The sequence below is a fragment of the Lontra canadensis genome, unplaced genomic scaffold (assembly GCF_010015895.1).
Source record: "Lontra canadensis isolate GAN:19392208 unplaced genomic scaffold, GSC_riverotter_1.0 scaffold39, whole genome shotgun sequence".
In the NCBI taxonomy this organism is placed as follows: Eukaryota; Metazoa; Chordata; class Mammalia; order Carnivora; family Mustelidae; genus Lontra; species Lontra canadensis.
Genome location: NW_022631033.1, coordinates 3,335,374 through 3,360,846, shown reverse-complemented (window position 1 = coordinate 3,360,846; position 25,473 = coordinate 3,335,374). Strand labels below are relative to the sequence as shown.

Genomic DNA, 25,473 nt, shown 5'->3' with positions numbered 1-25,473 from the left:
TAAAAGTCAGATGCTCTGATTCCACTTGTTTCAAATATTTGTTTCCAGCTGTTTTGGAAACCGGGTGATAACACGTGCTCTCCTTCCCTGCTGGGCATTCCCTTGCTACCACCTTCAACTCAACCAAACCTCAGGTCCCGTCAGGCTTCCCATCCTTGGCCCAGCCATGAAATCTAACCAAGCCAGTTAACTGAACGAGTACATGAACTTGATTAGCTGATAATTCCCATGATGGTTTGGACTTGATCCCCACGAGCTGATCCCTCCCTTCCTCTCTCTTGCTGACAGATAGGCAAAGACTCCAGAGAGAATGGGAAAGCCAAAGGCAGTGGTTTCACCAACTGGTGCCAAAAGTCTACGTGTCTGATGAACCCACTTCCCCACCCGCTCTGTCCTCTGTCTCCCCCCTTCCTCCCCCTCTTCAGTGACTGTTAGGACCTTCTTCTTGTCTGCCGTCCCACAATGACTGCCATTTCATCTTATTCTTCCTGGTGGGTTGTTGGAGCTTCCCGGATCTGGATCTCACACAGCGTGCCTTTAAGGGTTGCCTCTTCCCGTTTTCCAGATCGGCTCCTGAAACTCCAATGAGTCACGTACTGCATCTTCTCTATCCCTCGTGCCCCTAAACTTTCATATCCACTGTGGTTTGTATATTTATATTTATGTCTGTAAGTACACGTGGGCAATACACAAAACACACAGGATGCAGTAGATAAAGCACCTGTGACCAACACGAGTGGAAAGTCTAAAAGTTCACAGATTAATTGATAGTAGTATACACATTATATAACATGTAATTATGTATACTTATCTAACACATATAATTATATATAATTACTATGTAATTTACTATATCAGATAATAACATATGTTATATGTAATTATGTATTATACATACAAGTATATATTATACAATTATGTATTATACATACAAGTATTATATATTACTAGTAATATATAATATAAAAATTTGTTTTTTATAAACAAACATACTTTCTATTCACTATATACACACACATAGTACTTATATACATCATGGTGAATATAAATTATACTTGAATATAAAATCTATATCATGCATTATATAATTTATTATATATTGTATATAATTTTATGTATAGTATATCATGTGTAACATGTGTACATTGTATCTTATATACATATTATCTATCTCTGGTTCTGCTCACCAACCTAGGTAAGTGTAGACTTTCCACTTTCCGGCAGCGCGGGCTTTATCTACCATATCCTTGTCCTGACTGTAATTATCAAAAGGGAATTTCCAGGTGTCCAGGCTTTGAGATCCTGTTAGGTGGGTCCCTGTGTTCTGGGACTGCTTGTGTCTCAGGATGCTTGCTCTCACCTCATTTTGTTGGAAATTTATTCAGTGTTTCTATTTCTTAACGTGAGCTGTTTACATCTATTGCTTCTGTCCTGAAACCTGGTTGCATTGAGCTCTACTGAGAACGGGAAACTTAGGGTGCTCTGCAGGGAGGGGTCGGCGGAGGAATGCCTCGGTTCCTGGGATGTCACCCGGATGGGGTTTGTGCAGCGATGGGTGGTTGCATGGTGAGTGAGGGGATGGGAGATACTCATGTTAGGTGTTTCCGTGTAGCCGAGAGCCTGTCTCTTATGAGTGAACGATTACTTGGAATTCTTACATGAATATAAATACTAGTATTCTCTCAGAAATCTTGTGATGGCTTATTGAGATATAAGAAGCATTTCAAAACTGAGGTATAAATCATGATTTTTAAAAGGATTTTCGTCATTTCCCATGCTTCTTTCTTTTTGTACTGGAATAAAGAAGCGTAGCCAAGAACCCAGTTACACTTCATGGTAACAAGTGTCTCCACATCCTGTCAGATAAAAACAGAGTCATAAGAAGCCACTTAATAACAAAGTAGGAAGTCTGTGGGTTTTGAGTAGAACCAGATTTTTATTACTGCTTCTAAGATCGACTCGGTTTGAAGTTGTTACATGAGGTAGTGAATGAAATGTCCCCACGGGGGATTCTGGGTTCTATTGTTAGCGACTCATTGTTTCTCCATCTGGAGGAGAGGACTGGTAATTGCTAACACTTCCTACCCTGGATCTGCGTGGGGATTAATGAGTCACACAGAAGAAGCCAAATGGAAAGTCTGAAAGAGGCAATTTACTCCAGTAAAGTGATTACCCATTTCATGTTAAATGTGCATTTTTTGAGAAACTGTCTGAGAACCTTCTGCAATAACTTGAATCCAACTTTGCTTTCGGCTTCCTCATAGGCCCGCAGAGGCCTGATTAATGACAGCTTTAAAGGCCACTATTCATGCACACACGTGCGCGCACACACACACACAACACAGAAGGCACGTGAAAACAATATAGGGAATTTCAAAAGATGCTATCAAATTTCACAAATCTTATTTAACATATGATTGTGTTGCCTTTCTTTCTCTTTCACAAGTAAGGACAAATCTAACACACCATGATTATTAATATTAAGTATTAAATATTGAGCACATTTACAATTTTTATGAATTAGCAGCATAAGGCTCACATTCCCCTTCTCTGTTCGTCACCCTGAGACTACCTCTTCTCTGCAGATGGGTTCTAGGCTCTTTACTTCATGGCTACATTCTCCTTCTTCTGACCATGAGCCTGTTTCTTATCTGTTGACTTTCTATTACAGAGAGAAACATTCTTTCTAGACACAGAGTGCACATGTTTCTCCTGCTCCTATAAATTCCTAGGCAAGAGGATCTTATAGAGTCTCGACACTTTCCACAGGCTACAACAGAGGGAGATACAAGTATTTCTCCCTTTTTTTTTAAAACCTGGATCGCCAAATATAACTGAAAGCCTTTCATCGCTCTCATCAGGTCTCCAGGCTTGGAATTTCAAGAGAAGCTTGTGGGTTAGGGGTGGACCAAGACTAGGATCTTTCTTTCCCCATAAAATCAACATTTGAAGCTCTTGCTCTAACTTCCCCAGAGAAAGCCACATCTAAGACTGGGGTTGGAGAAGCAGCTCAAATGGTTGTTTATGGTTGACATTGTATTTGGTTATCTTTGTATCTATCTATCATCTATCTATCCATCATCTATCTGTCTTGGTACATGATGTTTAAAACCATAGTTCAAGAAACAAAAATTTGCAGCAATGGTTCTTTGAAGTTTGGTGAAATTCAGGGAGTAAAATCTCAGTTACCATCAGGAAGGTATTGTATAATACCCACTGTACTTGGGTTCAAATCCTAGCTCCTTGATTCATTGGTTCTGTGTCTTTAGGAAAATTACTTCATTTATTTGCGCCAAAGATGTTTCTTCATCCTCTGATTTCACAGGGTCTGTAGAGATCTTTCTCTTTTAAATAATATATTTGAAAAGTGTTTACAATGGTGATCAGTCTATAATAAATGATTAAATATTAGACATTATTTTGGTAAGGTATTATCTGGGTACAGAAGAAAGCAACCCAGTGAATGTATTCTTTCTGTTAGATACCTTTAAGGTCATGGAACAATTCTTTTATTACCTTTATTAAAGACCAAAAAACAGATTGAAAGGGATAATATAATTCATTCATTTTTATAAGGTGAGTTGACCTTTGAATTCAGATCTTTATGATGCCAAAGCTCACAACAATCTTCCAACATATGTGTAATTGTCATCCTGACTTTACAGCATGCCTAGACAAACACTGTTTATGAATCTTTCCCAAAGATACATACCTAAGTAGCAAGTGAGGCAACCTACTTTCCAGTTAGGATGCCTCTGACTGAAAATCATATAACTTAAAATAAAATGTATCACATAGATCAAAGGCTAGCTTAAACAATAAAAAAGGAATGTATCATTATATGGATCTACAGTTCTGGAACTAGAATATTTCCGAGGTAAGTTATACAAGGACCCAATAACATTGTCAGAAGACCCTCCTCTTATCTGTACCTGCCACCTTCTTTGAGTCTGCTAATCCTATTGTGGCTGCAAAAATGTTGTTCCAGGCTTCAAATCTCCATGTGCACCAATGACTAAGACTAGGAGGACTGTCCCTGCATCATGATTTTTTAAGAGAAAGAGTATTTTCCCCAAAGACCTTTTTTCACATTTCATGGCCAGTGTTAAGTCACATGCACATACCTCAAGAACAACTGATAACATGCATAAAATGACTTTTCTTAGCTTAGATAGACTCCTAAAGATGTCACACACCACCCCCACCCCAACCCCAGATTTTGGAGACAAAGATAAAAAGGGTAGCAATCACTATGAGTTAGTCAAGAGTGGGTTGTTCCTGAAATAAAGATCTGAACCAGGCATTCTAGTTAAGCAGAGTACTTATTATACCTGTTGTTTTCTTAGTTGGTAATGTGCTTCATAGTCCCCAGTATAGCTCTCAGGCTCAATAATTTGCTGGAAGCACTCATAAAACTCAGAAAAGCCATTGTACTCACATTCAGACCTTATTTCAGCAAACAGACAAAGCCTAAAGTCAAAGGAAGGTAGAAACTTTTAGGACTGAGTCCAGAAGAGATCAAAAGTGAATGTCTAGTCATCCTGTCCCATCCGAGTTTCTGTAGACAGCACTTGCTTCTCCAAGCAATGAGATGTGACAAGCACATATGGAGTATTGCCAACCAGGGATGCTCAGTGAGACTTGCTGTCCACAGTCATGACAGACCACCCACATGGCTCCTACAGTCTACAGGCCCTGCAGAGGTCAAGCTGATACCATGTGGCCATGTGGCCCGTGGTTTCCACAAAATCACACCATTAGCACAGACCCTCTATCGTGGCCCAAGGGCTCCAGTAAGCAAAGATGCTTTTATCAGGTAGGAGGACATTCCAAAGGCTTACAGCTTATCTATTGGGGGAGGTCAAGGACCAAACTTTCAATATGCAGGTGAGGACAACCAGGCCTGGCTGGCATTCACTACACTGGGTTAAGTTCCAGAAGAAAAAGATCTATAGATGTTTTAAATAAGGGACATGTGTATTCATGATCACATTTCATACTGAATCCTCTTAAAACGGAATGATTCAATTTTATGTGTTTTAAATGATTTTGGATATGTATATCACTTTGCTTTTCTGATTTTCATGGATATTTGAAGCATGTAGCTGCTTACATGCTATACATTAAGTGGATCCTTGAGAAATAATACCTATGGTTCCTGAAAAGACAACAAATAGTTTTGCATGACATTTTTTAATTTAAGGGTCATTGAATCATTTCAGGTTGATATACAACGTGTTTATTTTATGTCTTACATTGGGAAAGTATATCCCTTTAACATTTATTTTTTTATTAGGAAATATCAACACATCCTTTCAAAATTAGAATGGACATTCGTGGCTAAAAATTAAGTATGATTTTTATGTGACTTTACAACCAGTATGGTTCTGCACTCTATTTTGATTTCATAGCATTTGTTTTGCACTTCTGAATTGGAACACACCTGTATTTGCATATGTCAGACTTTATTTGCACCATACAGCGGAAAGAGGCATTCATTCACTGTCTCATCTCACCTCGTTTACAAATTTGTCAGTCTGAAAGAAAATATGCCGTTCCTGATAATACCTTTGACACAGTGCATCTCTGAGTCTTTTCCCCTCCTGAGCCTCCAGGCTATATATTATAAACATACTTTTAGGTGTTTTTTTCACTGTCATTGTAATTTGTACTATACTCAATATAGACATTTTAAGTTGTGTTTTATGTAGGTTTTGGGAGAAAAAGAGTGTTTGTGACATATATTATTTTCAAGAATTTAGTAGTCTATAATATCCTTGGTGATAGAGAATTAGAGGGAAAATGGAATAAAAAAGATATCAGCAACTCTTAAATAAATTAGTGAAGTGATCCAACAAGGCACAGAGTTTAACACTAAAAGTACCAGATGGGAAAAAAAAAGAAAAAAAAAGACAGATACTTGGATTGTCACTAAGGAAAAACAGCTCTCAGGTTTGAAAGCACCCACTTTTCAAGGTGTGTGTGTGTGTGCATGCGTGTGTGTGTGTATGTGTGTTTCTTTTTAAAGTGGAATTTGTGCTTTTGCAATGATACAAAAAAAAGCCTGTTGCTTCACTTTGTCCTCTACCGTTCTCAGAAGGCGACCTTCCTGATGCAGGATGACAGGCAGAAGTATAGTCTAATGAATGTCTTGGACCTTAGACCAAGCCCTCCCTGCACCTGAACAGGGACAGCAGATGGAGGGGGGTCGGAAGGAGACAGAAGAGAGACACTGAAGCCTAGTCATGACGTTTTCTGTTGTCTCCATTTTAATTGGAGTCATTTCCATACTTTAAATATTACTGAAAAAGGTGTGTCTGGGTAGCTCAGTAGGTGGAGCTCCCACTCTTGATTTCAGCTCAACGCATGATCTCAGGGGCTTGAGATCCAGCCCCACTATGGGCTCTGTACTTAGCACAGAGTCCGCCAGAGAGTCTCTCTCTCCCTCTGCCCCTTGCCCTCTTCACACTCTCGCTCTCTCTAAAATAAATAAATAAATAAATAAGTAAGTAAGTAAATGTTACTGAAATGACTCATTAGAGCTCCAGTCCTCTTTTATTTTTTTTTTTTTAAGATTTTATTTATTTATTTGACAGAGAGCACAAGGAGGCAGAGAGGCAGGCAGAGAGAGAGGAGGAAGCAGGTTCCCTGCGGAGCAGAGAGCCCTATGCGGGGCTCGATCCCAGGATCCTGAGATCATGACCTGAACTGAAGGCAGAGGCTTAACCCACTGAGCCACCCAGGCGCCCTGAGCTACAGTCCTTTTAAATTAATTAATTTTGGAGGAATTCCAGTAATTCAGAATCAACTCATTTATGCAGTAAAATAAGGCATCCTTCTTGCTTTCAGCCATCAGCAACATCCACCACAATTGGAGATTCTATCATTGCAGTTTAACTGAGATGTATGTAGAAGATTTTGGCATTTCCCTCAGTAAAATAAACAAAATCATCACCATCATCATCATCATCATCACCATCGTCATCATCTTGTATTAAAATGAAAATATACCGAGGGATAGTCATAAGTTTTGGCTTTTAACTCCGTGAGGGTAACAGGGAGAGGGGTTAGGGATAGAGGTCCCAGGGCAGGATATTGTTCTCATTGTGGACATGAAAGGGAATGCCCAACAAGCTCGGCGGACCTCAGACTTGACTTTTCCTCAGCGCAGTGGTTGTAGCACCACACAGTTACAAGCTAGTACTAGAAATCATAGCTTTTTTTGTTTTCTTCTTAACTGCCTAAGTATTTTTAATCTTGCAGTAAGCTTTTGCATTTATATTATATCAGTCTTCTCTACTGACAATTGTAAAGAAAAGCCTTGCTCAGTTTTCTCCTGGTGATCATAAGAACAACAGTAACAGGGACGCCTGGGTGGCTCAGTGGGTTAAAGCCTCTACCTTCAGCTCAAGTCATGGTCTCAGGGTCATGGGATCGAGCCCCGCATTGGGCTCTCTGCTCAGCAGGGAGCCTGCTTCCCCCCACCCCCGCCCCGCCTGCCTCTCTGCCTACTTGTGATCTCTGTGTGCCAAATAAATAAATAAAAATCTTAAAAAAAAAAAACCAACAGTAACAAAATATAAATAGAAAAATGATCACATTTTTTATACCAACAGTGGGAAATCGCTAGTGGGTTTGCCCAAGGTTGTGGCATCAGTGTTCTAATTCTGCAGCTCGTGACCTGAGGGCTGCTCAGCTGCGGTTTGAAAGGGCAGGAGGAGGTGACTCTCTCAGACTGCTTCCTTCCTTGGTCTCTCAAAGCTAGAGCCAGAGTATCTTGGGAGCAGGCGAGAATTCAAGTTTTAAAGATAGATTAGGTCTCTCGGGTCGCTTGTGTACCTGTTAGTACCTGAGGCAGAAAAATCCCAATTCCCTTCAAGATAAATCCTTTGAGAATACTTTATTTACTCAAAGGCTATACCTAGAACATATCTCTCGGACAGCTAAGTCCCCTTCCTCCACCCAGCGACTTTGGTTTTTCATTATTTGACCTGAACTGAACTTGCTAAAATCACCAGTGATCTCCAGTGTTGTCAAACCGATAGATATGTTTTAATCTTCTGTGTACTTAACTTCGTAGCCTCTTTGCAAACTGTTCATGGCCCTCTCGTCTTGAATTCTCTCATCGGGTCCCGTGGCACTCCATGCCGCCTCTCCGTCTGCTCTCCTCGGGCACTGCTGCTTATCTACCTATTCTTGACCTCTACCTATGCTTAGCCGCCCCAGACTCCACTGTTGGCCTGGCTTCTGTTGTTTCTTGAATCAGCCGTCAGCTCATTGGTAGTGTGGTCCTACTGCGTGCCAGACCCCGCGAGATTCTGGGGGGCGGGCTAATGGACAGGACAGAAAAATCTCTGCAACCAAGAGACTTCTGTGATGTAGGAAGGGTTCCACATGCATAACGGGTGTAATTTCGATAGTGTGAGGGCTCTCGGGTCATGTGGAGGTTGCTAGTGTAGCCGGGATGGTGATGGAGGCCTTCTCTGGGAGGCAGATTTGGGCTGATCTCGATCCACTAAGAAGAAGGCAGTTGTGTGAAGATGAGGCGGGAGGGTATTTCAGACAGAAGGACCAGCCCAGGCCAAGAACAAACTTGTTTGAGGATAAAACAGGGCTGGAATCCCCTTCTAGATCACATCAGCGGTTCCCATGATCTTAAATATCTCCTCTATGGTAATGAAACCCGTGTTTCGGTAGTAGATCGCTCCTCCCAGTCCAGACACGCACATTCCACAGTGCAGCTGACCCGTGCCCTGGGCTACTGACACCTGCCGTACAGCAGATAAACACGGAAAGGTTAGCATTGTGAGCGCCATCTGCTCTCCTCTCGCTTTCCCCTGCACAGGAGCTGATGACCCCCTTTGCTGAGTTCTTCAGACAAATAAATGCATTTTCTTCAATCCTGATGACCAAATCAGTTACTAAATCTTTTCCATTTCTCATCCAACACAATGAGATCTGTCAGGGGCTCGGAACCACCGTGCCCGTGCAAGCCTCTACCAGGTCTCGCCTGAACTCTGCAGCCAGCTTCCTCCGTCTGTCTGCTCAACCTTCCCAACCAGTCTTCTAGGAGTAGCCAGAGTGAAGGACTTCACCTAAACAGACCTCACGCGAGCATCGTCAGTGGTTTCCAACCTGGTTTCTACTTCCTCTCCAGCTGCAGTGAGACGGGAACAGGGGCTTCTCTTGTACTGTGATGTGAATGTTCCAGCGTCTTTCCTCCATGAGGGCTCGATGTGGGCTGTTTCCTTGCCTGGAGGGTCAGGGTGTGCGCTCTGCCCATGGCTAACTGTCCCTCACCCTCAAATGTCAGCCAGAATGCCATGGCCCTTCAGGGGTCATCCTGACCGACCCCATCCTGAATCGGGGGCTCCCTCCACTCTCTCTAGGCATGTTTGTTCTTCTCCTCACGGCACAGATTCCAAGCTGTAACTGCATCCTGCTTTATGTTTTTATTGCTTGGCGTTTTCTCCGTGAGGTCTCCTTGTCAAGCCTCCAGGAGGCAAAGGCAGGGCCTCCCTCTGTGGGGCCTTCAGTCGCCGTGCTGCTGAATGATGATGAGGAACTGAATGGAATTGGCCACAATGAACTTCCTATTTCTATTTTCAAGTGTTATTTCCATGGTGATTTGGATTACTCTAGCATATCACAGAAATTATCATTTGAATTGTTTGCTTCTTATGAATAAAAATGCATAGTCTCTTCAAAAAATATGTTAACATTTCTTGTTGGCTTTTAAATATAACACAATATCACTATAGGAAACCACTACAAATGCTGTACAAACAAAATTTCAAATCCACTTACTTCTAAGTTGAAAGGCCTGATTTCCCATACAACTAGATCTATTTGAGTTACAAGACACTAAACCCTGTGTTTTTGAATGACAATTCCAGTTATATTTCTTAGCCTTTGCTTACATTATGCAAATAATCTTTCTTTCTTTGTTTCTTTCTTTTTTTTTTTATTTTATGAGAAGTGCATGTTGCTGTCAGTATAATATTATTTTACCTGTATTCTTTCTGTGTGGGGTTTTTTCTTCCCCTAATCTCTTATAAAGGAAATTTGTGTTTCATAACATCCCTGGCTGAAATTTCCCCAAGGATGAGAATCCTAGAGACAGACTCACAGAATATTAGAGTTGAAAGAACACACTGAAATAATTTTGCCTAGAGCTTTTGCAGGAGAAGAGGAGAGCAACAAATATGGTAGTAATATTGTCTTTATTGAGCAGTGCCCAGCAGATTGCCTGAACCATCATTAAAGCTTCACAAGAAGGTTGCATGGTAGGTGTTTCAGATGAGAACACAGAGGCTCATAGACGTTGCGTAAGGAGCTCACCCAAGGTCCTGCGGCCAGAAAAAACATCCATCCTCAATCCCGGCTCTGCTACCACCGCAGACTGACAGCCACTTGGCTTTTCTGCAGTTCAGTCTCCAGCACTGAAAAACAAACACCTGGACCCTATTAATTAACTTTTTAATTAGTAATTTCCTGTGATGTTTCTAACACAAGCCCTATATTTTATTTTTCAATCTGTGTCCTTTAGTAATGATACCTGATTACTTTCCTTCATTTAGCAGGACTAAATTTTGTCCTATTGGTAGGAGAGATGTTGCAAAATTAGCTTCGAGGTGTCTTTTCCACTGTCTACCAAAGTTCCATTTTCTAAAGAAACATAAAAATGTTGATTAATTAACCTCCCATGTTAGGTACTACTTACAAAAGTAAAAATCTAACTCAGGGTTCACATGAAATATTTCAAAATGTATCTATTTGACTATATGTGCATTCACAGTTCATCGTTTAACTTTCAAATTATAACCGTGTGTAACTAAACACACCCCCACACACACAGTGCGGGAGAACACATCTGAATGTCATGTGGGATGCGTATATGAAGTGGTACCCAAGGAAGAAGTAAGACTCCGCCTCTCATGAAGGTCCTCACTCAAAAAGCTTCAGAGCGGGAACGTCACCTCAGTGCCTGACCTGGGTTCTCCATATTTGTCAGTTCCGCTTCCTAAGCGATTCTGCCTGCTGTGTGGCCTTCCCGTACTCCTTCTGCTGTCCATGCCTTGCTCATTCTGCTCATATGCCGGGTGCCCTCCTCTCCAGCAGCCCCTGGCCTCCTCTTGATGCATCCCGATTTGTCTGTGCCTCAAGCCTTGAGGTCCTTCAAACGCAGGTTAGAATTCTTGTTTTCTTTCTTTTTGTTACCCTCCCCCCACTTCATCCTTGCCTTTTTCTCTTTTCCTTCCGATCACTTCTGCCTTTCTTCTTTATTTTCTTTCTTTCCCCCTTTTGTTATTTGATTTGAAGACGATTTTTGGAGCATTTTTAGTTGCATAACAAAACTGAAAAGAAAGCACAGAGATTTCCCATATACTTCTCTCCCCCACACAGGCACAGCCTCCCCCACAATCGGGGGGGAACTCCCAGCAGACGATGCACTTGGTGCAACTGATAAACCTATCTTGGCATGATCATCACCCAAAGTCCATAGTTAACATGGGGAGTCACTCAGTGTTGTATGTTCTACGGGCTTGGACGAATGTATAAAGACATGTATCCCCCATTATAGTATCATTCAGAATCCTTCCACGTCCCTACAGATCCTCTGTGTTCTGTCCGTCCATCCTTCCCCCTTCTGTACACCTGGCAACCACTGATCGTTTTGCTTCTCCATGGTTTGGCCTCTTCCAGAAAGTTGAACAGCTGGGATCAATAGTATGTTGTCTTTTCAGACTGCTTCTTTCCCTTGGTGATATCCACTTAAGATCCCCCATATCCTGAGGGGCCTGGGTGACCCAGTGGGTTAATCCTCTGCCTTCTGTTCAGGTCCTGATCCTGGGGTCCTGGGATCGAGCCCCGCCTCAGCCTTGCTGCTCGGATGGGAGTCTGCCTCTCTCTCTCTCTCTTCCTCTGCCGCTCCCCACTGCTCATTCTCGCTCTCTCTCAAATAAATAAATAAAATCTTTAAAAAAACATCCAAGAACTCAGGATCACAGGTGATAGGTTATTATCGATTTAAAGAAGTATAACTTAATTATTCATAATTTATAAAATTGAAGCATTATGAACATAATATATCATTGTTATTTCTTCCAAGTATTTGTACTTTTGGATTTTCAAAATGACCACGACCATGCTGCAAGAAATGTATTTTGTAATAGTCACAAACTGTGTTCTCTTTCTTATTTATACATTCTCAGAACATCTGGTTAATACACAGAGTGACATTACCTGTACAAATCTGCTGAGATTTTGAGGAGAATTTTGAAAGAGGCCAAAGCAATTTGATTTATTGATATATTAATTATAATGGCAAACTATGTATATCACATAAATTCTCAGAGAATTTAACATTTATCAACTCTTAAAATACTTAAAAATGTTTTTATTATATAGTATTACTGTCAGAAAATATTAATAAATGTTGTATATTACACAAATATACATGATACACAAAACATTTATATCAAGTAGCGTTGATTTATCAATATTAATACTATTTATGCAAAAACATTTTATATAAGCAAATATATCATTATAAATACACATTTGCTTGACCACTTATATTTATTTTATGCAAAATCTAAATTATTTAATAGTGGGATACATATGAAATACATATCTATGGTAAATACACACATAAAGATGTGATACATGCTTTTAGAATTTGTATTTACTGTGTTAGAATGCCTTTATTTTTTAAAAGGTTTATTTATTTATTTTAGAGAAAGAGTGGGGGGAGGGGCAGAGGGACGGAGGGAATCTCAAGCAGACCACTTGCTGGTTGTGGAGCCCGATGCAGGACTGGATCCCACACCTCTGAGGTCATGACCTGAGCTGCAGCTGAATCGGAGGGCTAACCAGCTGAGCCACCAGCACCCCGGTCAGAATGTCTTTAAACATAAGGTTCTGAAATCACTTATACACTACTATGAGAGAGAAGTTTTCTACGGGTACTCATCACTTGGTTATGTATTTCTTATTTTTGAAATCTAAGAATTGACAACTAAGGTTTATATCATTTAAGTAAAGTATCTTTATATATATAAAGATACAGATACAGATATATACCAGAATCAATCATAGTATACATTGATGGGGTTTTTACCACTATCTTTCTCATCATTCAAAGTTATGCAAGGTAACATATATCCCATGCAAAGTATCATAAATTGTCCTGGTCAAATGCTGTTTTTATTGTTCAAAGACCATAAATAATTAGGGACCCTGTGAGATATTTCTGAGATGACCTAAACCATTTTCAAGAATCCTAAGTCCAGGAACCTTAAATTTGCAAAAAGAGACCGAGGCAGAAATGACACTGGTGGGACCCAAGATAAGGCTTCCTAGTCCCCAAATGATGTCCACTATGCCTTTGTAGGAGCCAAGACAGGTGCACAGAGACATCTCTGGTGCTGTCAGTGTGCATGCAGTAAACACCTCAGGGTGGCGTGGAGTCAGGCTGATAGCTGTGATGACAATCCCCAGGGCTTTCATAGAAATTTCAGGGCCATTCATTTGCAGAGGCCATTTAAACTGATTCTATACTAACATATTCTTATTTTTCATTTTATTTGAGTACTAAAATAAACATCTCAGTTTAATTTGAAGATACAGGAGGAAAATACTCCCACTTTGAAAATTCACTGCCGTAGTAATTTTAGCAGTCAGAAGGATAATTATTAATATCACAGCCCTTGTAAGAAGTGTACTTGTTTTTCCCTCTGGCAAGAAAACAATCTAGAAGAGGCAATGTTAATGGCGAGAGAATTTGGAGTATTTAAAATTACCTGTACCATAAGATCCCCATAGGTAGTAGTTATAATAATGTTAGAAAGACACGAGGTTTTCAATGACAGCCAAATTGTCCTTATTTGTTATGCAGTTGAGAACCATTAAAATATTGAACATTCCTTGATGATATGTTCATTACTATATTTTTTAAGATTTTATTTATTTATTTGACAGAGAGAGAGATCACAAGTAGGCAGAGAGGCAGGCAGAGAGAGAAGGGGAGGCAGGCTCTCTGCTGAGCAGAGAGCCCGATATGGGCTCGATCCCAGGACCCTGAGATCATGACCTGAGCCGAAGGCAGAGGTTTTAACCCACTGAGCCACCCAGGTGCCCCCTGTATTATATTTTATTACATTGGAAGCTAAAAATATATGTGTATGTGCATATATAATGTGTGTGTGTGTATGGAGAGAAAGAGAGAGAGGGAGAGAATCTCAAGCAGACGCCATGCTGAGTGTGGAGCCTGTTGTGAGGCTCAATCTCAATCTCATGACCCGATACCATGACCTGAGCTGAAATCAAGAGTCTGATGATCAACTGACTGCACCCCCTTGGTGCTCAGGAACTAAAATGTATTTTAAAAATGAATTGCTATAAACTAAGAGTTTGATTTAAGAGTAGGCAGTAAGACTAGAAATAAGAGAACATGGCAAAATCTACACGTACAAATGTTAAAAGTGGGCATTCAAGTACTAGTGTTTTAGAAGTTGGCAAATTGGGGCACCTGAGGGGCTCAGTTGGTTAAGGCTCTGCCTTCCGCTCAGGTTATGATCTCAGGGTCCTGGGATCGAGCTCCTCATTGGGCTCTCTGCTCAGCATGGAGCCTGCTTTCCCCCACCCCCGCCTGCCTCTCTGCCTGCTCGTGATCTCTCTCTGTCAAATAAATAAATAAATGAAATCTTAAAAAAAGAAAAGAAAAGAAAAGCTCTCTCAACATCTTAAAAAAAAAGCAAAACAATAACTGACAAGTTAATGCAACGAGGGAAGAGACAGAGCCCAGACAAAATGCTTATCATGCTATAAATTAGGCATTTGGAAAATGTCATCCTAGAAGCTCACACAAGGGGCTACAAGTTCTGCAAGTTCTGTTGCTTGAGAGGTATTTCATGGCCGATCCTTTAACCTGAGATCCAAAACAGTAGATGAAAGCCATGTGTTTTTGGTAATTTATTTCTGTGTAAGCTATCTCTTTAAAGCTGTAATGTTGCACTTGTAAGGTATAATCCAAATGTCACCAATTTTTATCTACCTCCTTCTATAAACCTTGTAAATATTTGCTTACTATTCTGGGATCGAACCAACTACTGGTAAAGACTAAGTGTCCAGCAGAAACAGGGAAAAGTTACCCAAAATTATGTTATGCATGTGGAAATATCCTACACGATACTCTGTTAAAACAAGAATAATCTTGTTATACCTAAATGAAATAAATTAATACAATAGCAAAATGGTTTGGAGATTAACAATTAAGTTAATTTTTTTTTTTTAGGAAGAACTAACCTAAATAAGTTTTATTCTTGATGAGATAAAACTTCTTGAGCATCAAAACGAGGAACTGTATCAAGAAGTAGAGATTGCTTTTTATTGCAGTAAAGAAATACTGAGTCTATTAAACGTGGAAGGAAGAAATGTCAGTGTTGACTTATTTCAAACTGATTATAGCAGGAAAGTCTGAAGTTTATGGTGCCCCTCAAACACATATGCGTGGAATGGGATGTCTGTCATATAGAGGTCATTGATGGAGTGGAGATATTGCTACCAAGGTTTCAACCAGAATGGTTTCTGTACAACAACGTGTTTTATGTTATGCAACTAAAAACATGTCACCTCTCTGAAGGTTTAAAATGGTTAGAATTAGTCTCAGAATTGATCCAGCGGACACATATCTTTGGGTCTCTAAAGAAATGAGTATCAACAATAACAATATGCTGTAATATATCCCAGGAGCTATGTCACTAAAGAATCGGATTTTCTTTCAATGACTCTTATATTTATTCCAAAGCTATACAAGCTAAATTTTAACAACAACAGCACAAAAATGGCACCTTCCATGATGATTTTAATTTTCGAGCCAAGCCATGGTTCCAGTACTCTGGAGATGGTTTATGGCAGCTATGGAAAGCCACTGAGCCTGGTCCTTCTACCACAGGAAAATTGCCACCAGATGGTACTTGAGCGGAAGCCTCATGTCCTGAAGCATATGGCTTCCTGTGTGCATGTGTGATTGCAGATATACATGAAAACACCTTTTTACTTCACCTTTGGTACTTAGTGTCTTTTCATTATGAACGGAATATTATTATTAAGAATTTTTTAGAATTATTATTTCTTTTCTATGTAACATCTTTTTTTAAATTAACATATAATGTCTTATTAGCCCCAAGGATACAGGTCTGTGAATCATCAGTCTTACACACGTCACAGCACTCACCATAGCACACACCCTCCCCAATGTCCATCACCCACCCACCCTCTCCTTACCCCCCTCCCCTCAGCAACCCTCAGTATGTTTTGTGAGATTAAGAGTCTCTTATGGTTTGTCTCCCTCCAGAATCCATCTTGTTTCATTTTTTCCTTCCCAACCCCCAAACCCCCCACTCTGCCTTTTAAATTCCTCATATCAGGGAGATCATATAAAGCCTCACTTTAAGGTACAAAGCTCTTGAATATACAATGTTTCATTAGCTTATCGCAGCAAATGTAAGGAAAAGAAACTGGATTTTTTGATCAACAGAGTCATGACTCTGGCCCTAGTTTTCTCTCTCTTAGGATGGCTTTACTATTATCACCTCACAGAATGGGTGTATGGATTCAGTCTAACACAATATGTAAGTGACCCTTGGGGTTTCTAGCTCATATTGTATATTTAAATTTAAAATCATCATCATTATTGTAATTATTATTCTTAGGGTTTTATTTTTTATTTTTTTAAAGATTTTATTTATTTATTTGACAGACAGATCACAAGTAGTCAGAGAGGCAGGCAGAGAGAGAGGAGGAAACAGGCTCCCCGGTGAGTGGCGAGCCCAGTGTGGGGCTCGATCCCAGGACCCTGGGATCATGACCCGAGCAGAAGGCAGAGGCTTTAACCCACTGAACCACCCAGGCGCCCCTCAGTGTTTTATTTTTAATTATGCCTAATTATTACACTATTTATAATTCTTGTCCTCACAGATTTGTCTATAATCTCCTTTATCATACATGTAGTTGTTTATACCTCTGTCCTATTAGTTGCTTCTTTCTCTATAGCACTGGTCTAGCTCTACAGTTGGCTGCAAATAGATTAATGTTGAATTTTTAATTTTTTTTTTCAATTTTATTTATTTATTTATGTTGAATTTTAATTGACAATCACAAGTCATGTCCTCAAGGAGTGGGATAACTTGATGGAAAAAGCATCTTCTTCCTGCTAGACTACTTCATGGGAATCTTGATATTGTGAATCAAGATACTTTGAAAAAGGCATTTAAATATATATACATTAATATAATTTACACATTTTAAATCACAATTAATTAAAGCGTTTTACAAACTGTCTAATCTGGATCTGTTCAGCCATTTGCATAGTTTTACATCTTCTTTTAGTATTAGTTAATACCCATCGGATGTTACCAGTTTTGATTTTTATCTGCAAGGTTTTGACTAAAGTTTTACATATTTATTAATATCCGTGGCTTGTGTCCCCTGAGATTTGAAAGGATGTAATTTGACAAAATTGGAGTTAAAATGATATTCAGCCGGGGAAATCCTCTCTTCTGAAAGCAGTTCTCTGAGGCACTGGGGATCGTGCTTGAAGCTGGCTGAGCTCCACCCTCGTTCCAGCTTTAAAGCTTCAGTTCTTGGGGAAATTAATTGGTCATGATTGCTGGTGGGATGGGTAGTTGGGGTTTATGGAGCTTATTGTTTATTTGTACATACCCTGTCCGTCACCATGTCTTTGTTGTCATTATCCCATTAAAAGTCTATCTCTGTTTCAGAAAACCAGCCATATTTTACATTTAGTCTCTCATCACTTTTCTGTTATCTTCTGCCATCTGCAAACCATTCAGGCTTGTCTAAATCATTCTGTGCTCTCACAGAATTCCAAGTAATAACCTTTCTGGAATAAATAAGAGACTTTGACAGTATCTTTAAAAAGACCCAGAGTGTTTTGATCTGACTTGGATGGGTACGTCCAATTTCTTTCATTTCTTTTTATTACAATTCCACAGAAGAAAAAACAGAAAAGGGGAAATAGAAGTAGACCTTTTTTGTAAGGCTTTATGCTGTGTTTTAGAGCACTTTGTTATTGTAGAATAGTGAAGTAAGAGCCACACTACGGCAGATGGCTTCTGATAAAAGCAGCGATGCCCACTTACCTCGATAAGGGTGTTTTCGTGTGACACAGCAAAGACCATTGTGCTTGGGGGTAAGCAGGACACATCTAAGTAATGATGACAGGAAAAACATTGCACAAGTAATATTCTGCACTGGGAATTGAGGTCTCTTTGGGAAATCAATTTCAGAGACTGATTAAGAGACCACTGCTTACTGATTGAGAACTCTGTCCTAGCACATAGTATAGACTAGGAAACCGTGGGCCTGGGGATAAAAGTAGGGCAGCCATGCCCCCCTTCTCTGTAAGGGATACATTCCCAGATTCCAGACGGATGCCCGAAACAATGGACAGTATGGGACCCCATAGGCACTAAATATCCACAGATACGATAAAGTTTAATTTTATTAATTCAGGCACAGTGACAGACTGACAATAATTACTACTAATAAAATAGACCAATTATAACAATATTATCTAATGAAAGCTATGTGAATATTGTCTCTCTCTCTCCTTCAAAATAATTTATTGTCCTGTACTCACCCTTCCTCTTCTGGTGATAATGTGAGATGATAAAATGCCTACATGACGAGATGAACTGAGGTGAATGGATAGGAGTTGTGACATAGCTTTAGGATTTAGGTCACCTGCTTTAGGACCATGGTTGACCCCAGGTAACTGAAACCACAAAAAGTGAAAATGTGGATAAGGGGGAATATTCTAGAACTATCAGATTGATATAAGTTGATTTGCTGACAGGACATAGATTTATAACTTGTTAGGATGCACACACATACACACACCACAGTGGTAATATACAAATAACATAAACTTCACCATATGAAATATTTTCTTTGTATATGATTTTGTGGCTTTCAGTGCATTCACATTGTTGCCCACCTGTCACCACCATCCCTCTCCAGAAACATTGTAGCTTCCCTACTGAAACTCTATGCATATTAAATGGTAATTCCAGAGGCCTTTCTCTCTATGCCTTGAGAAACCAGCATTCTACATCCTGTCTCTATGAATCTGGCCATTACTCCCCTTAACCTCTGCCTGTCCCTAGACAGAAAGTGAGTCTCTTGTAGGCAGCGTATGGTTGCATCCTGGTTTGTCGTTGTGTATCCATTTTGCCAAACTATGTCTTTAACTGAGGAGTATACTAGCCTGCTAGAGCGACAGATCACAAATTGAGTGACTTAACCAACAGACATTTATTTCCTCAGAATTCTGGAGGCAGGAAGTTAAGACCAGCTGTTGGCAGGGTGTTTCACGTGATGGCTCTCTCCTTGACTCGTAGATGGTTTTCTTTTCCGTGTGTCTTCATATGGTCTTCCCTCTGTGTATCTGTGTCTAATTCTCCATTTATAAGGACATCCCTCTTACTGGAATACACACACCCTAATGACTTGTTCTAACTTAGTCACCTCCTCAAAAACCCTATCACCAATGCAGTCACGTTCTGAGGAGTGGGGGTTAGGGATTCAACATATGAATGCTGAGGGGAAACAATTCAAACCATACATATCATGGATTCCATTTACATTTAAAGAAAGTACAGATTGGAAGGCACTTAGTTTTACCACTTTTATTTATTTCCTGTTTGCCTTACAGCAGTTTTGTCTGCCGTTTCTTCCATTATCATCTTCCTTTGGGTTCAGTTAATTTTCCTTCTGACCTATTAGGATTCCTTTCTCATTTCCTTTTTTGCATATTCGATAGATATCTTCTTTGTGGTTGCCGTGAGGATTACACATAAGATCCTAAAGTTACAACAATCTGTCTTAAACTGATATCAACTTAACTTCCGTCACAAAGTTATGTTCCTTCACTGTTCCCTCACCACCACTTTGCGCTCCTGATGTCACAAATCACATCTCTGTATACTGTATACCTATTAATGCATTTTTATAATATTTTTATGCATTTATCTTTTAAATCATGTAGAGAATTTTTTACATGGAGTTGTGAATCAAAATGACAAAATAGTGGATTTTTAAAATATTTCTCTCTATATTTACCTTTACAAGAGAACTTTGTGTTTTCATATAGTTTTCAGTTATTGTCCAGTGTCCTTTCATTTCAATTTGATGGACTCCCTTTAACATTTTCTTATAGTGCAGACCTATAAGTAATGAATCCTCTTTGCTTTTTTAGTTTTTTTATTTGTTTGTTTCTTTTTGTTTATTTGTCTTTTGTTGTTGTTGTTGTTGGTGGTGGTGGTGGTGTTTGGTCTAGTAATGTCTTAATATTTCCTTCATTCTTTGAGAAAGTTTTGCTGGATATAGAATTCTCTGTAAATAGCTTTGTTTTTTGTTTTTTTGTTTTTTGTTTTTTTCTTTTCTTTCATCACTTAAATATTTCCCCTCACTGCCTTCTGTCCTGCCACTTCTCTGTTGAGAAAACTGCTGGGGGGTCTCTTGGTGATGGATGTTTTTCTTTTTCTGCTTTCAAGATTCTTTCCTTGTCTTTATCTCTTTACAGTTTGATTATGTGTCCCACTGTGAGCCGTTTTGAGTTTGTCCTACTTGGAATCTGTGTAGCTCCTAGCATTTGTATATTTATGTCTTTCCTCAAATTTGCTCAAAATTCATATTTAAGACAGTTGTTTTAAAGTCTTTGTCTAGTAAGTCTGATGCACGTGTTTCTTCAGGGACTATTTCTGGAGATTAATTTTATCCATTTGAATTGCACACATTTTTCAATTTTTTGAATGCCTTGTGATCTTTGTGAAAAACTGCTTTGGGAAGAAACAGCTACCTTTCCCAGTTTTGCAGAACATTGTGGAAGACTTTAAAAATTAGTGATCCACTGAACCTCAAGGCTAGCCTAGCATGAAGACTTAAGGTCTTCTTAGTCTTGTCTGGGAATGTGTCCTATCTGGGTCTGTGTGTGTGCTTTTCCAGTCCCCCATTCAGATGCTTCAAAATATCTTATTTCCCCAAAAAGCCTCACTCCAGCTTCTTAGGATCTTAACTATTCGTTACATTCTTCTGCCTGTAATTTCTTGACCCCAGGTGCCTGCATGGCTGTGGTCCCTGAGCACTTTCTCCATGTAGCAGCCACTGTGCCTTCCATGGCTTCTGGCTGCTATTCCCCATATGAGCTCCACGACATGCAAAAGGGAAAAAAAAAAGTCTTTCATGTACCCCACAGACCAGAATATTGCAAACAATTTTCTCTTTGCTTCTTCATCCTCAGTGAAGGAACCCAGGAATGAGGCCACTGTGCCATGTCAGGGAAGGTATGGGGTAAGAGTGAGTTAAACTTTCATGAACTCTCCTGCTATTATGAATGTGGCTTCTTCTTCACTGGATGTTCCCTTGGCGGCTCTTAGCCTCTGACTGGTTTCCAGAACTCCTAAAAAGTTACTTTATGCCCTCTGTAGTTTTTATTTGGTGTTTCCATGGCAGAAAGAGGGCCTGGAGCTTTCTATTCCACAATATTATTGATGTCACTGCCCTATGTGCTGGGTTATTTTTAAATGATCATGAGAAGAGCAAATATGTGGGAAAGAAAGTTTGAGAGTTGAATCCATTTCTCACACCATACTGTTAAATGATTTTTAGATGATATAAAAATCTCAATTAAAAGCTATAAGAAATATAGATGAACTAATATGGAATAACAAAGTGCTTCCTAAGAATGCATTTATTTAATGTGTTCTAGAAAGACTTGTAGTTAATGTGGGATTATGTCCATATCCCAGGTTCATCCTAACTGATCAGGGAAAACTGCACCTTGATATAATTATCATCAATTTTTATGCATAGTTTTAATAAAATGTTTAAAGATTTCAATATTTATCCAGGTATCTGTATTTCTTTCTTATGGAATCATATAAAATATATGTGGGGAAGTTATACACACACACACACATACATATGATAGTATTATTTATATATTATATGTATTATGGACATATAAATATAGCTATTACCTGTATATACATATATAGATAATTAAATCATCTATTCAAATGGGCTTAAACTGTAGGAAATACGAATTATCCAACAGGATGTTGAGATAGGATAATTTGGGAATTGGTAAATATTCTGTCTCGACTATGACATCAAGGGTCCTGATTCTTGCTATATATCTTTTATCCCATCCATATTATTGTTCCCATCTTTGGACCATAGCAAAATGGTACCAAACCTTCCACATTCAAAATCCAGACACAGTAAGATCCAAATAAAAACAGAGATGGTCTCTCTTGGCTCCCTGGAATGTCTTCCCAAAGGCATGGCTACAGACTTACCCTCATGTTGCCCTGAATGGAATGGGTCACAGGCCCATGGCTGAGCAAATTTCTGGAAAGAATGAAGGACTTGCCTTGGTTGCATTAGACAGCTTAGATAAGATTGGATGAGTGTTTGAGTGGCAGTTATCCTATCCAAAGAGCAAGCCAGTACTTTAAAATCATTGACGTACCATGACTGTACATCATCCCAATAGGAGGGAAGGCTCTTCCCGGAAGAGATTCAGGAAATAAAGCAGCATGTCTATAAAAGAACAGTATTTGGGTTTTTTGGCTCAGTGATAAACCTGTTCAATGTAGAAAACATAAAAAGGAGTTTTATTTAAGGTGCCTCTTGTATAGGTATGAACAGATAATTGGTTTCTTCACTTTATCCATGGATTGTGGATGAAGGCTTTCTTCCGTCTAAGCTTTGACACTTTCATGACTCTGCTCTTTTTTCCCATCGTGCTGTTGCTGTAACCTGTCATAAAGTTGTCCATAATGAGCAAATGCATTTTTCAAAATTAAATTTTGCCCACTTCATAGAAAAAGGTTCTAACTAAACCATGCTGGCATCCTTTCACTGGGTGAGAAGACTTTCTGAGACATAAGAATAAAGATTCATTTTAATATAGCTAAAGTATCTTAATTCTAAATAAACCACAGTTTTAAGTTATCAGAATTTAAGAATCAAGCCTGCTTAACATAAATTTATTCTCTGACGATTTCCCCAACAGCTACACAAAATTACAAGAACGTTTCTCTCTATTCTAGTGAGTCAAGGAGGTGTTGCGTTGGTTTCTGACATGTGTCCGGATCCTGGGATTCCAGAGAATGGTAGAAGAGCAGGTTCTGACTTCAGGTAGGTGATACATGGGTTATTTGAAAAGCATGTTATTTTCAAATATGTACATATATATAATTTCTATTTGTTATCCTTAACTGCTGTGTCCTTTTGGAATTAAAGATACAACTCCTCCATTATTCTGCAGCTATATTCTCTGTAAAACTCTAAAGCATATTGTGTTGAAAACTTTCACATGTGGTACTGTGGATGCTTTTCACTATTTGAATCAGTCCTAAACATTTAATCTTAAATATGTATGATCAAAATTTGTCTCCAGAATTTTTTTCTCCTCTTTTTAATTAATTATCTTCCCATATTCTAATGCATTTTGGTTGATGTTTTAAAAAATAAATGGAGCAAAAATTTACCTATAGCCTCACAATTATCTCATTCAGGTTCTAGAATAATGAATATAAATGACATTCAATGCAATTTTTTTTATATGATTCATTTTACTAAAAGGACTGTGATGAACTAGAGACTACTCTCCAGTTGTGGCAGTATTAATGTAGTGCATTATGATTATATTATTATTTGTATAAATAATAATTACAGTATCATGTCTTTGGATTTTTGAATTCCTTTCTGTTAGTTCAAGAAACATTTGCCAGCTTCCAAGGTGGATACTCACACTGGGAGTAAGCTTCAAAATAAAGAAGAAAGAGCATAAGGGAAATGTTTTCCTCTCCTAAAATCTCACCATTTTTAAAAGGAAAACAGGAAGATAGGTATAGAGAGTTTGGGCTGGTAAAGTGAGCTGAAACTGAAAATGTAGTTAAAGGGGAGCCTGGGGGGCTCAGTCAACCAAGCATCTGCCTCTTGCTCTCAGCTCAGGTCGTGATCTCAGGGTTGTGAGATCAAGCCCCAAGACAGGCTCCAGGATCAGCATGAAGTCTGCTTCAGGGTCTCTCTCCCTCTCCCCCTGCCCCTCCTGTTCATTCTTTCTCTGTCTCTCTCTCAGATAAATACATATATCTTAAAACAAAAACAAAAACAAAAACAGTTATGCCACCAAAGAAGGAAGAAGTATAATTGTAGTAGCAATGTTTATTTAAAAAAATGTTATTTAACTTTTCATTACATTAGTTTCAAGTGTACAATATAATGGTTCAGATATTTTACACATTTCTCAGTGTGCATGAGGATGAGCATGACCTTACTCCCCTTTACTTCACTCCTCACTACCCTCTCCCTTCTGGTAACCGGGAGTTCTCTGTATTTAAGAACCTGGGTTTGTTGTTGTTGTTGTTTGTCTCTTTTTTTCTTAAATTCCACATATTAGTGAAAAAGATAAGTAGCAATAGTAATTTTTAAAAGGCTAAAGAATAAAATTGTCTATAGGCTGGCTGTCATGAAGTTGGTATGAATATATATATATATATATATATATACTCACACACATACATATATATATACACATATGTGTGTGTGTGTGTGTGTGTGTGTATAGTATTTTTCCATTAAAATGTAACAAAAGGCTTTTGATTTCCTAGCAGTGTCTGTCCAGTTTGAAGCAGATGGAAAGTTGTATTGTTTTCAGGTTAAAGATACAAAGTTTGAGTGTAGTTAAGGAGCTGGTGTTTTAGCTCAAGTTCCTTTGAAGCAGAGCTCGAGATGAGGAGGATTCTTTTTCAAGTGATTTTTTTTTTCTTTTCTTTTTTTTAATGTGCACTTTGGAGAAACAGAACGGAGGAAGCAGGATAGGGCCAGGGTGAAAAACGAGCAAAGATGCAAGCTGCTTTTAACTGGTGATGAGCTTCAGTCTCTGAACCCAGGAGTTTTAGGCCATAGATCACAACAACCAGCTGGCTCCATCTTTTATACCAACCCCCACCCCCACCCCCGCTGGTCTGTCAGTGGCTTCCTTCGTTTGACTCAAGGAAGTTCTTCAGAGCCTGGCTTGGCTTGAGTGATTGTTAGCCCTCTCAGTGGGTGTGATGCGTCCTCATGGCTACGCCGGTCTAACAAAGACAGGGGCTGACTTCCACTATCACATAAAATATGTCAGTTGAAGGCATTCAGGAATTTTGTCATTTGAAGATAAATAAAATAAATGAAACTTACACATTTTTTTTTAATTTGCACACTCTTGCTAGAATCCATCAAGTTTTGTTTTGTTTTGTTTAATTAATGTATAATGTATTATTTGTTTCAGGGGTACAGGTCTGTGAGTCATCAGTTTTATACAGTTCACAGGGCTCGCCATAGCCCATGCCCTCCCCAATGTTCCATTGAGTTTTTTATTCTAGGAAATCT

General features: G+C 39.1%; 1 protein-coding gene across 1 annotated transcript in view; it reads left to right on the top strand.

Moving 5' to 3' along the window:
- Positions 1-25,473, top strand: part of CSMD1 (CUB and Sushi multiple domains 1) — a 1,958,110-nt gene that overhangs the window by 1,357,582 nt on the left and 575,055 nt on the right. Inside the window, exon 8 of the mRNA XM_032869815.1 lies at positions 23,145-23,232. Within this exon, the coding sequence (XP_032725706.1) occupies positions 23,145-23,232 (88 nt within the window). The remainder of the gene's footprint in view (positions 1-23,144; positions 23,233-25,473) is intronic.